This window comes from Gopherus flavomarginatus, chromosome 3, assembly GCF_025201925.1.
Source record: "Gopherus flavomarginatus isolate rGopFla2 chromosome 3, rGopFla2.mat.asm, whole genome shotgun sequence".
Lineage (NCBI taxonomy): Eukaryota > Metazoa > Chordata > Testudines > Testudinidae > Gopherus > Gopherus flavomarginatus.
In genome coordinates, this window is record NC_066619.1 from 113,298,504 (window position 1) to 113,312,662 (window position 14,159).

Here is a 14,159-nt window from a genome sequence, read left to right on the forward strand (position 1 = left end):
CCAACTGAAGTAGGGTTTGGGTTTATTTTAAATCCTTGGTCTGAAATGTATCTTTAAAGAGTGATAACTACCCACTAGCGCAAACCTTAGATTACATTTTGAGACCATTAGATTTCTGTTAAATCTACCAACAATGGATTAAGTTCTTCTGTCCTTAAAGCAGACTGTGGCCCAATATATTCATTATTTGTCCTCGTTACCAACATTTGAAATGCAAGTACATATAATATCCCATTTTAAGTATAAAAAGTCCACCTGAAGAAAACATTTACTATAAAAAAGTACTTGTTCGTTAAATATGATTTAGACGACATGGTTGTTACAATACAAAGCAACAATAATTAGCAACTTTTTCTGAATCATAAAATATTTAATGTATATTTTGGGGGAATATACTGTATATAAAATTTCAGATCACAATATGAAGCAATTTGAACCGTCTCCTAGCTAGCACTGCCTTCAATGCTGAGTAGATGTATTGCCACTGATACAAGTCCTACTAAAAGCATACAGTTTTAACTAATACAAAAGTGGCTTGTTTCATATGAATTCTTTTTTTTACACAACTAGAGTGTCTTGAATACCCTCCTTAAGTGCAAAAAACACAGATCACTTTACACTAATGTAGTAACAATGCATTCATATTGTTCTCATTAGTCATTAGTAGTCAACTTGCATAAGATACAAGAAAAAGCACAATGAAGCTCACAAAAATAGACTAAAAATCAGCCTGTTCTTGCAAAAAGAAAAAAAAAAAAAGAAGAAAGAAATGCAGCATAATGGGAAAAAAAGAAAAAAGGATTATGCACACCACAGAATTTTTTGTTCTTGAATCAAACTGGTTTAAGTGCTGCTTTTTGTTGTTGTTGTATTTCTTGTTTTTTTTGTAAATCAAACTGCCTGGACCAGGCACAACTAATATTGAGGAGGCAGTGTGTAGCTAAAACTTCACTGAACTTCTTTAATCCCCACAAATTATCTTCCTCTGTCCTGAGGTAGTTACAAAAAACCAATATAATTTAAGCATCAGCTACAGTTGACCAGTCAGAGCTGAGGCTTTTGTTTTTCTGTTTTAAAAACTAGTTGTCAACTGGCCAAGACTACCTTTGATGGTGAAAGACAGCTGAGAATTTGAGTTCTCACTACACAAAAGAGATGGCTGTAGGGGGAAGAGAGCTGCTTCAGAATGTGACAATATGTTGAGTCCCATCAAGTTGGCTGGTCCACTGTTGAATTTCCCATGTTTATTCTCCTTTATTGTCTATAGTCACTGGGAGAAGTCAGGCTGGAGCTGAACATATCATCGTCCTTTGCTGTAACCAGGGAAGAACTGGTCAAGTAGTGTCTGCAGTATCTTGTTGGGAACCATGGTGTAGCCCTTCCCAAGGTCATAGCGGCAGGCAGGGCAGGTGAAGACTTCAGCTCGGAAGGAGCGCTGTAAACAGCTCTAAGACACGCAAGGAAAGAAAATTACAGCTTTTGCTTTGTGCTGAACAACTAAGCAACTACTAGAGAGCAAATGTAGTGCTCAGAATAGCTAAAACTGTTACTAAGCTGTTACTAAGTCTTGTAATACACATTCTTGCCGTTACACAGAGGAAGACAACAAAGAACGCTGTTCCTGGCTACCGTACAAGCAATAAGTTTGGCATGAATTAAAGTACACTGTCACCAGTAAAGGACTCCACTTCCCCCCGCCTCTCTGTGGGTAGGAGAGCTCCGTCTGCAGATTCTTTTTAGCATTCCTGCTAAACTTCTCAAACATCCCAGCCTTTAATTTCAAGCTATGACTCTGAATACGCAGTTGCAGCTTATATCTAAACTTTTTATGAACTTGCTAGGGCTTTGCAAATTCTTCCCTAATTCTTCCTTTCTAATTAAAAAAAAAAAACCATTTTATTTAAATACTTTTTTTTTAAAACTTATTTTTATTAAGCTTACTGTGCACATGCTAAATAAACAAACAAATTAAGCTTACTAATTCTATATAAGACAGAACTTCCAAGGCAAATGTCTAATGGAGTAAGTACTAAACAAAACAAAAGACATGCAATCCACATCTACTCCACCTTTATGAGCAGCAAAGAATCCTGTGGCACCTTATTGACTAACACACGTTTTGGAGCATGAGCTTTCGTGGGTGAATACTCATGCTCCAAAACGTCTGTTAGTCTATAAGGTGCCACAGGACTCTCTGCTGCTTTTACAGATCCAGACTAACATGGCTACCCCTCTGATACTTGACTCCACCTTTATGAAAGATCCCAATATTCAGTCTTCAAGGGGGATATGTAGACTAATCATATACATGGTATTCCACAAAATCTATACCAAACATTTACAAATAAAAATCCCATTCCCTTTTCTGTTGTCCCCAGGTCTCCAAGTGACCCCTTTTTGTCCTTCCCTAGGCACGTGGGTGGAGAAGGCAGAGCAGAATCTCATGGAACAGAGACAGCCTCTGGGAGCAGCAGGGACAAGGAGAATCTCAGCTCCTAGTCATTTTGTTGCCACCCTCATTATCCTTGTCCTCTGGGATCCTCACCATCTATCCAGCCTTCTTCATTTCCTTCCTCTCTTTCCTTTGTGTTTTCCACTCCCTTACTTCTGTTTATTCAGAAGTCCTGGCCAACGTTCCCTCTAATTTTTTATGTCCATGTGCGGAATGAATTTTGTTATGTGCACCAATGTGGAGGTGATGTGTGGTGGGGCTCAGGGCTGGGGAGCGGGGTGGTGAGGGCTCTGGCTGGGGGTGCGGGCTCCGGGGTGCACGCTGCCCCAGGGGCTGCGGCAGGGAGAGAGGACTCCCTCCAGCCCTCTCTTGCTACCGCAGCTCAGGGCCGGGGGAGAGGCACCTCTCCTGGGCCACGGCAGCTCCAGCGGGTCTGGGCTGGACTAGGGGAGGGGCGCCTCTCTCCAGCCATGGCAGCTCCAGCTAGGCTGGGCACCTCTCCCTGGCCAGGGCAGCTCTGGCTGCACTGGGTTGGGGGAGGGGCACCTCTCCCCGCCTGTGCAGCCCTTGATAGCCTGCTGCTCTTAGGAAGACACTGGCCTTACCCTAAGTGTTTGTACAGCATCTGAAACAATGGAATCTATTTTTTGTTCAGGATCCCTCATTGCTACCATATCATAAATAATAATAAATAAGTGATGATCCAAGTACCGTTAAACCAAATTGTTCTTCTACAAAGCTAGTAAATCAATAACCTATATCACCAGTGCAATGGCAGAGTTATTCTCAGGCATGCACATCCCTGAACTGTGACCACACAGCTAACATGTAAAAACATATTGGCAGAGAAAACGCATGCAACAGACATAACTGATATAACAGAAGGAGATGTGACATGTACAATGCAGTGTATGTATCTATATATATGTATCTATATATACATCCCTACACACAAATTCTCTCTCTCTCTGTATATGTATATGCAAAGTCTTTACTGATTCTAGTAAACACAGGATTCCATAAACTGTCTGGTATCCAAGTTATATATATATATATATATATATATATAAATAAAGTCTTATGGCAATAAACTCAAGCAGCTCAATCTATTTAGCTTAACAAAGAGAAGGTTAAGGGCTGACTTGATTACAGTCTATAAGCCCTACTTGATAAAGGGGCTCTTCAATCTAGCAGAGAAAGATATAACACAATCCAATGACTGGAGGTTGAAGCTAGACAAATTCAGACTGGAAAGAAGATGTACATTTTTAACACTGAGGTGATTAACCATTCGAACAATTTAACAAGGGTCATGGTGGATTCTCTGTCACCAGCAAATTTTAATCAAGACTGGATTTTTTCTAAAAGAGATGCTCTAGTGTATTAATTATTTTGGGAAATCCTATGGCCTGTGTTATACAGGAGGTCAGACTAGATTATCACAATGATTCCTTCTGGCATTGAAATCTACAAATTTAATATAACTTCCCAATGGGTGCCCATCAAATAGTGTTAAGACACCATAACTTACTCAGGTAATGAACCAATATAAGTTGTATTGCGTTGTTTTATCTGATCATTTGTTGTAGAATTTAATATGCTCTGGTCTTTCCTAAATAGATGAAATGAGCTCTGTGTTATTGTGCTGAAGTCTAGCTGTTGAACCATGTCAGTCCCTAGTGAAGTTTCACTGATTTCAAGGAGTAACACTAAAGGAAGTTTGACACGTCTATTAACCCAAAAAAAAAAAAGAAAAAAAAAAGTAAAAAACTAATGCATTTCCATTTTTAAAAAAAATATAAAATGGAAGAAAATATGGATTGCTCATTTAAAATAAACCATAATCACGCCAAATTGGGAGCAAACTTGGTGCATTCTTTGGTCAGAATGCTTGGTATAATTATTGTCTTGCTAAAATACAGATTGGCTTAGTTAACTGGTGCATCAATGCCAGAAACTCAATCCAGAGCAGGACAGAGTTTGTACTTACTTTACAGACATTATGGAGGCACTCTGTTGTCACTGGCTGGTAAACCAGCTCCTGGCAGCAGACACACATAAAGGATTGTTCCAGTTTCTTCAGAAAATTCTAGTGTAGGGCAAAGGAAAGAAAAAATGGGATGAGAACATTCTATTAAGGGCACATCCATGAACACATAAGAATGAATAATACCCTTGTGTTGATTGTCTAAGATTATTGTAGCTAATGCACGTTTTATCAGGGGCAAATCATTTGCCCAACTACTGTAGTAATCACGCCTACTTAAAATATGTACAAATTTAAACCTGGTGAGCCAAATTTTGCTTTCATTTACAGAGCTGTAAATCTAGAGTAACTGAGAACAGAATTGGGGCCTGTAAGTGTTTGGAAAAAGCACAAAGACCAGCCCATTCTCATATGACAGCTTCTATGTTCATCCATATTTTACATAAATGTTATTCTTTTCCCAAGCCTTCGGCTCTAAGCAGGCCAGGAGTTCCCGAGTTAGAGCTGATTAATAATTTTGCACAAGAGCCAAGAGTTGGGAAATCCACAGACACTTCACTTCTCCAATTATGATTACATGACAGCTTGATTTTGTAGGTAACCATTATATTCTAGCTTCCTTTTTTCATACCAGACAGTCTGAATTGCACATTTCTTCCAAAAAGCTCACTGGTATTGCTCCCACGCCTGCAGAAATATTGTCTCTAATATAGCCATGCACTCACCTTGTGCCAATGTTATCTATTTCTATATTCTGCTCACCTCATGCTTACATGACTGAAACTGTTATTTACTGTTTCTTCTTAGACTGTAAACTTCTTAGGGAAGAACAATGCTAAGCACATTAATAATAAACACTGAACTTGTTATACCTTTGTTTTTTCAATTGGCTTTAAATTCGTTATTTTGGATATTTGGTTGGGTTCAGTCTTCCTCAGCCCTTCATACCCATGACAAATACACCTGATGGGGTGGCCAGGAAGCTGGTCCATGGCCATGCTAAATTTCCTGCTTCTCCAAATCCTCTTGGGAATCCAGAGAACCAAGGTTATGAAAAAGTACTAGTTCCACATTAATGTTTGTTAAAACAGTAAGACCTAGGGATTCTCCGCAGGGGTCAGGAAACATGGGAAGTTATATACCTGTATTAAGTGATTATTCTTCCCTTTTGAAGCTGCCTTTGTCACAGATGAGCAGTATCGTAGCAAAGTGATCTCTAATTCTCTACACAAAAGGAAGCAAAGCACCTAACCCTTTCCTGGAGCAAGCCACCTCTGCACCTGCTATTGTACTCACACAAGGATTGTGGCTAGTTTAATTACTTTCCTCTATGCTGTGAAAACAGATGAAAAGACCACTCTGCAAACGTAAACATTCATCCTTACATCTCAGTCTTCCCAAAGCAACCCACTGGAACAGGGCAAATTTGTAGTGGGTATTTTAGAAGCACAGTAGGCCTTACGCAGATTCTAGCTCTGATATTTTAGTTACTCGGGAGCTCCTCGCTCCATATAGAAGTAAAACTAGAATTATAATTACACAAAATAGAGACCTTTAAAATATTTTTTTTAAGTATCAGAATTATTTGATTCAAACTGAACCATATATACAGTACAAGTGAAAAAAGTAGACATCAGCGTGCTTTAATGGTCAAGAGGGCCATTTTCAGTGCAGAGAGCTAGCTGACTCCTATTAACATTAGTGGGAGCTGCATGGAAATGTATATAGTATCAGGCAGTGTCAAAATTATAGGTAGGAATCTAGAGGAATACTTCCCAGTAACTGGATTTCCCACAAGCTAGTGTTTTCTATTGTTACACATACCCTTGTGTTATGTATAACTTTAGGAGTCAAACCTCTCCAGTCATTTTAAAAAAGTTAATACATATGCCTTGGAGGGAACACAGGAAAACGGCTCATAACTTTATCTCAGCTACTTTATAGCTACTAGTCTGGCAGCAGTGTAGTGGAGAGGTATCTTAAGTGGAAGAACAGGGAACTACAGGTGCTTCTGCTTTCAGAGAATTCATGTTAATAATAAGTAAATTGGTCCTGCTACTTCCCAAATAAATGGAATTTTTTTTGGTGTTCATTTTTAGGCATCCTATTTTCCTGCTTTGGATTCTTCTGAAGTCCCTTTTCTTTAGAGTTTTGCTAGTGTTTTTTGTTCTATCCTTCCCTCAGTGTATCTGGAAGGACCAGCTAGTTACAGGCTATTATAAGGAGTTTAGACTTTCCTGCAGAAGACAAATATAGATACTGTGGACTGATTGGTACCAAATACTGATGCAGGCATTTAACATAGTTGCTGATAGCTGGCTCTGGGGAAGGTATAACATTTCTTAGTTTTTCATGACTTGATTTTTGACCTTCAGCTTTACTCTCTCTGTGCATTGGTTTCTCAATCTGTAAATTGGGTAAAATAACTACCAACCAGAGTGTCATGAAGATTACTTAATGTTCACATATAGTGTATTTTGGGCAGGGAGGTAGTTTTATTCTGCACTTACCCTTTTGAAGGGATATAAGGTTTGTGGAATTTTTATATTGGAGTTTTGCCTCCTCCACCTTGGACTATCTCTTGTTGTTTCCTTAACATTTTATGTACTTATACTGTATGTACACTGTGTTTTACATACACCCTTGCTGTCTTAGGGACTGATCTTCCTGCCCCATATCATGTGAACAGGGACTGCCTCCAACTAACAGCTGCAGAATTGGGCCCTTAAACTATCTTTATTTGTGGTAGTGTATGTTTTTATCTGTCAGGATAATGTGTGTACTTTTTAAACTAACTTGGTATCTGAACCTTTGGATATAACTATCCACATCAGGCCTTCCCAGCATTTCTCTACCATCTCCTCTTTGAGTTAGAACATAAAATTAAATTTCCTGTCAATTACTTTAAGTAAAGACAGTATTACTGAGAAGCATTATCTTTCTTTTTATGTCTTATTTCTCATGCATGCATCACACAGAGGACATATATTCACAACGTAAAAGATGACAGAGATAGCAACTGTATTACTATTGTTTTGAGTTTTTGTGTAAAAAAAAGAATAAAAATAAATAAATAAATAAATAAATCCCCCTCCCCCCCTCATTAGCACTGGTGTGTTTCAAGTATGGGAGAAGAGTTAATAAAAATCTCTCTTTCAAACTATGTAGGCTAAAATTCCGGCTGACATAAAAATGCAGAATAACATAAGCAAGCTGCAAACATACTGGTCCTTCCTTAAGTGAAGCAAGAACTTCATCCCACAGTTTCTGGTTCAGACAGTCTTCTCTTATCAGCCACTGCTGTTGCTGGGTTAGCTGGAAAGCCTCTCCTTTTCCTCCATCTCCGAGTCTCATGGTTTTGGATGCGTTTTTAGGCTCCTCTATACCTACTGAAAAATATTATCAGCAGACACAATAAGAGCAGAGTGTTAGTGTGAACTGTTAAGAAGAGAATACAAAGCATCTACAAGTCTTAAACAGGAATCTTATTTGTGAAAAACTAATAAATTCTTCCTATTGTTCAGTTTTATTCTGGACTGCAGCACAAGGCTACACATAAGACTGTTCATTTTTTCTTTCTGAAAAAATAGAAAAAGTGTTAGGAATGGACAGAAAAATTACACAGTATTTTCTTTTCTCATACAGTTTTATCCTTTCTTCCCTGCCCAGCACTGAACAGGATCCTATTAGGACCAACCTCTCCTTTACATTTAGTTGAACACTTGCTTCACTAACATTTTTTCTTATTTCACATTCGTATCCCAAATGGCTTCTGTTTTCTTAGCAGTTTTCATATTATTGACTTTAAATATATACAACTTGAAAGAACTCTACCTAGTCTCAAAAAATTAAGACGACATACCATTATCAATTGACCGTTTCTGATTTCCATTGCTCTGTCTGGTTGGCTCCTGTTTCACAGTTTGCTTTTTAACCTTATCTTTCTTCTCTTTACTAGCCATGGCTTCCAGATAACCTTCTGGATACTAAACAGAAAAACAAAGATTTATTTTTTTTAAAGATAAAACAAAATCTGCTGGAATATGGGGAAGTCCATTTCCAAAGAAAACTTCAACAACAAAACCTACACATTGAAATAATTTCAAAGGACTCACATAAGCAAGAAAATGAAGTTACATGTGTAACATCTATTTTTAGGGAATTGTAATTCAGTCATAAAATCTGATGAAGCTTGATGTAAAAGAGACCAATCCAGTGAAAGATATCCATGGCCTTCCAAACTCCACAAACCACAGAGTTAAAGCTGAAGATGCTGATTCTGTGACAAGGTAATCCATCCAAGGAAAAGGTTGGCCTGTTGAGAAAGGCATAACTGCCTTGAATCTTCCCAGCTCCAGAACAGGGAGTTGGCAAAGCTACTTGGGGGGTGGGGGGGGAACTCATGTGAAATGAGTTTCCAGCTGCCCAGAGGTTCTGCAATCCCGAGAGATTGGCCTCTCTGTGGGAGCTCCACAGTCATTGGGTACAAAGTTCGGAAAAACAACAGGGACATATTTTTTCAAAGTTATCAGGGGAGAAACATTTAAGGCTCCATTTAGTAACAATGAAACAACTCATACGAGTACTATTCAAAATGAGCACTAGTTGTCCTATTGGGCTCTCAAATAATGACAAACACATAAAAGCCAGGTAATTTAGTGTTCAGGCCCGAAGCTCCAGCCATAATTCATCCTGCTTTGCCTAAATATTGCAATGTTTTCTAAACTACTGGAAATCTTAAATATTTTGTGACCTCAGGCCTTACCACAATGAGTATGTGAAGAATGAGGATTGAATGTAACTGACTTATTTACAAACAGAATTTAAGTTAGACTCAACTTATTTGAACAAATCATTGAAACAAGTTTGTGAATTTAGATTCTAACCTGTACATTCAGACCCAATTTCTTTGATCGTTCTATTCCTTCTGAGGTCCAAGGCGCAGGTTCAACATCATCTCTTCTCAGAAGATAACGCCAAACTAAGAATCCACATTTTCCAATTTCTGGCCAGTATTTCACCACCTAAATCACAATAGTTCCAGTACTAGTTTATTCATTTTCTCCAACAGTTTATAAAGTTATGTCATTCTAGGTCCCCAAAGCAAATTCAACCAAATCTTGCCAGAAGTTGAATGTTCTCATTTCATTGGATTTTCACTATTTTACCATAAACCATCAAAACACACATAAATAGTTTTACTGACTATACATCAAAGAGAACATAGCAGACTTGAATCATATTATATACACTACAGTTTTAAATCTTCTTTTCCCTCCACTGTCAAATGGTTAGTTCGATAAATGTAGAACAGTATGTTCAGTGATACGATTCTTAAACTAGATGCTATGATTTTAAGAAGTTTGTGAAAGATTTTTTGGGAGGCGTGGGGTTAAAAATCAATGGGTTCCCAGGGATCAGTTTGGTTCTGTCCATGTGTGTAAAAACAGTTTATCTACTCAGAATGATATATCCTTGTTACTGACTATGTTCTACTACTGTTGCTTTGAATACTTTCATTTCAAATGGTCTTCAATACAGAATGAGCTAAACTACATAATCTTTACTAAGAAACCATGATCACTTTCTTCCAATGTAATAATAAAGGCTATGAAACATTAGAATCTAAACAGCATTTTCCTCTTAAAATGCAATAAAGTAGGTAGCAGAAAACTGTGTACCTTATAAATGCCATCATATCTATTGCCTTCCTCAGGGGCGTATTTGCTGATCCTTCGTCCTTTAGAACTGCGCACCACTCGAACTGGTTTACCAGCTCTCCAATTCTTAGACTCTGCTCCATTTTTATCATCCAATGGAGCATCACAGTTTAGGGCCAGTGCCCTAAAAACGTATTAAAAAGTCTTCATATAATATAATGCATCATAAAATATAAAATGCTCAACATGAATGTGACTAGGTCACGCTTTATTTGCCTTCCCAGATTATGTTTTCACCATCTAGCAGAGGGATAGAAAACCAGGGGGAAAAAAATGGAAACATGTGGAATTTTGTTTTAAGTGTTCATGTAGAAAACCTTAGGGATGCTAACAGGCAAAACATGATGGCATGCAAAAAGCTGAACATTATTCCTATTTTAGAGTAGTTATTTCTCATATCATGTGGCAAAAATTATAAAATCTGAATGACCAGCAACAGCGAAGGCAAAGTTTATATCTCCCTAGTCTTCCTTCCACATCATTTCAGATTATCAAGTTTTCTAAAGTGGCATCTTTTTAAAAAAAAAAAAAAAGGGGGGGGGAGTAAAATGTATATAGGAATTAGTATTATTTTGGCCAATAAACAAACACATGTGAAGATACAAAACCAGACAAATAGTCACATCTGGAAAAGGTATGCAATAACTGTCCAACAGATCTCAATAACTAAAGCATTACTTTTCTTTGCCTATGAAACTGCCAAAGAATAGGTACTGTGTGAGCAATAACAACTTTAAAGTTAGGCCACTAACCACCTACTGAATTTAAGAGCTCAGGTTCCAGCCTGAGGGGGAATGTCTATTGCTATTTTTAGCTCTGTACCACAACCCCAAGTCAGTTGACCCAGGCTCTGCAACTCACTGCGATGATTTTTTTGTTTTGTTTTGCTTTGTTTTGCTTGCTGTGCAGATGTACCCGATGAATAATGCTTTGAAAATTTTTCATTATCTCAGGGTGAGAACCTACAGAAAATAAACTAGTTTTCCCATAAAGAATTCATCACTGTCTGAACTCTAACGAAGTTTACTAATAGATGTTTGCTCAGGACTTCTTGGCCATGCCATCAGTTTATTTGTTTGGTTTGATCAGCAGCTGTGCATTAACACTTTGTTAGTTTGCTTTGGTCAAGTCTCATTTCAAAGACTAGATCAAAGAGTACTAATGAATTGTTAACGAATGGGAGCAGGGTCCATAACGTTGCTGTGACCATAGAGAGAAATTATATATTTTTTACTTTGCCTGTGCCATTAATTATACATTATTTTACTGTGACAAAATTGTATCAATTGTCATAGCATGAGGTTAATGTTGAAGAGCACAACTCACTTGGAATATCTTTTTAAAAAATAGTTTGTAACCTATTAGCAGCCTGTTCATTAATTATCATCATCATCTAAGTGCACCCTAGACATGAAGACTACAATTTGTCATCATTGCAAATCACTGTCGCTGAACTATGTAAAATTCTTGAGGCCAAGTTTTCAGAAAGAGTACTAAGGTCTACGTGCAAAAAAGTCATGCACTGCTATGCATACAAAAAGTTTGTGATCAAATGGTGGCTGTTCCAATATCTAAGTTGCCTAATACATGAACCTAATTCATCTTGTTCTGAAAATTTGGTCCCTTATGTTTAATCACTAGAGAAGTCAGGTTAACACTCAGAAAAGAAATATGTTGGAATTTCCCATATGAACTACTAGTTTATTAAATTCAGAAGATGCCTTTTGAATGAAGCTTCTCAGTGACTTGAGGTCAGTATAAGATGTCATGTCTTCATATACAGGCTAATGTACAGGATTGGATACTGATCACTTTTCCTGAATAACTGCCTAATCTTGTCCCAGAAGCTGGTAATATGGTATTTGACTTTCTTCTGTACATAATAAAAATGCAGCCATGTTCTGTGAAAAATTGCAATATTTCAGTTTGGCAACCCGGAATACTTAAAAGAAATCTAGCTATATGAACACCGACTAGCAACACACAGATAGATGAAATTACGTCTTTATGAGAATATCTGAATCATCATCGCTTTAGTGAGGAGTCCAGGGGGTAAGAGCTGACCATTTAAATGCACTGCTGTACTGTGGAAAAACTGATGAATCATCAAAAAGCAGAAATTTTTTTTGTTAAAATCACAGGTTAGTAGGTTTCTCTTTCTTCTTCAATGCAAAAAGAAATGTTTCTGGATGTACTGCTTAAATTACAGAGATCCTTCACATTGAGTTTTGGTGGAGATATGAGAAGGCTAATGTGAAAAAGTGCAGGTAAAGAAGAAGTGAAAGCATTTAATGAAATAGCTCTGGAGAGCTATAACAGATCTGTTCTCCTGCTTGTGAATGAAAATCAACTGACAGGGCACTGATGCGTTCCATCAGAGATGTTGTAATCAGAAATCCTTTTATTATCCTGTGCTGGTTGGGGAAAGAATTATCATGTTGCCTGGAATCCTATGTAAATAAGGTAAAGAATGGTTGTGAATTCTAAGGAATTTTGTGAGTACAAAACGCCCCCCACCAACATAGCATCTTTGAAGCGCTGTTATTTATACTAGTCTTACAACCACTTCATCTGATAACTAGAAATAAAGGTGACAAACAAAGCAACCTCAGCTCTTTCTAAGGGACCACTTTAAGACAGCAGTAGACTCATGCTTGAAAGGTGGGGAAATGCTTCAATCCATGTCCACTCAATGATTTCCTGTAATAAGAAGGCTGAATGCCATGTCTGCTATAGCAAAGATCCAAAAATTAATTTTGAACACTGACATGACCTAGTTCCAGCACTACACTGCAAAAACATGAATGCCCTAAATCATAAAATGTATCTATTACCTTTTATTCAGATTACTTATATCCTCATTTGAGATAAACTATGTTCTATATCTACAGCAACTATGTAACAATTAAACACAAAAAAACTAATTAAAAGAACAGTAAGGTTACAAAGTCAAGGATGCAAATACGAAGAAATGCTTGCATTAAGGTTGCCTATGCAAACTCCTCTACCGCTATCATCCAAGCCTGTCTCTGTCCCTATGTTCTCAACCACCCCCACCTTAGTTCTTGCTGCCCCCTTTCACATCCCTCTGTATTCAAGTGAGGCTGTTCCTTCTCTTCTTCACCACCGCTTGGGCACTAGCAGGTGGAGCACTGAGAGTCTGGGAGTCTCCCATCTCTCAGTACCAATGTCTGGCATCACAGTGGAACTGTGCTGCCAGAAGCAGAGATCGCAGGGAAAGTCCTACTTGGTCTTTGCAACACTTCACTGCACTATGCTCAGTCGATCTATGGGAATAATGCATGCACAGTCTGGTCAGCATCTAGGAGCTGTGATGATAATGACACACGCCCACTGCAAGCAGACTCTTCAGAGAATTCGGCTGCCAAACTTTACAAAGCCTTTACAGAGCATGTCTGAACTGCAATTTTTCAGAGGCTTATAACTTGACCAAAATTAGGCAGATTTTCCTGGGGATAGTAAAATAAATATCCTTAACATCAGGGCAACCCTGGGCCTAATTTCATGCCCTTGCTCCAATACATGGATGCACTAGCACTTCAGCGAAACAGATACTTTTTTTTTTAACCTGGGTAAAACATATTCCCTGGTTTATGTTCTTGCAAACGGTTAACCATTTTAGCTAAATAAGTAAGTCTGCCTTAACCAGATACTTGGCATGGAAAATTTCAGCCTGAACACTCAAAGTTTCACAAAGTTATGCCATTGAAAACAGGATCTTATAGTGGAATGTGTTAGGCAACCTTAACCAAAGACATAGCTACCAGCTAAACCTATAATACAGCAATGTATTTTATACAGCTACAATTACTGTTTTAAAACAATATAACAGGACACTGATAAAATGACAGTGGATCGCCAGAGGTACCACCATTTACAAGGATTTTAGGTGATAAAAGGAACACATCAAAAATTAGTTTTAAATTAATGGAATATAACAGTATTGTTCTTTGAAAGACTTTAATTTATTCTTCAAAAC

General features: G+C 37.8%; 1 protein-coding gene across 2 annotated transcripts in view; it reads right to left on the bottom strand.

Moving 5' to 3' along the window:
* UHRF2 (ubiquitin like with PHD and ring finger domains 2) overlaps positions 1-14,159 on the bottom strand; it is a 183,135-nt gene continuing 168,976 nt past the window's right edge. The window contains exons 11-16 of one of the 2 annotated variants that reach the window (XM_050943082.1): positions 10,121-10,283; positions 9,326-9,463; positions 8,302-8,425; positions 7,665-7,828; positions 4,443-4,541; positions 1-1,447 (exon numbers count right to left, since the gene is read on the bottom strand). In XM_050943082.1, the coding sequence (XP_050799039.1) occupies positions 1,301-1,447; positions 4,443-4,541; positions 7,665-7,828; positions 8,302-8,425; positions 9,326-9,463; positions 10,121-10,283 (835 nt within the window). In that variant the 3' untranslated portion in view covers positions 1-1,300. Of the gene's footprint in view, positions 1,448-4,442; positions 4,542-7,664; positions 7,829-8,301; positions 8,426-8,555; positions 8,755-9,325; positions 9,464-10,120; positions 10,284-14,159 lie in introns of those variants that run through there. The other variant, XM_050943083.1, reaches the window with a different exon arrangement.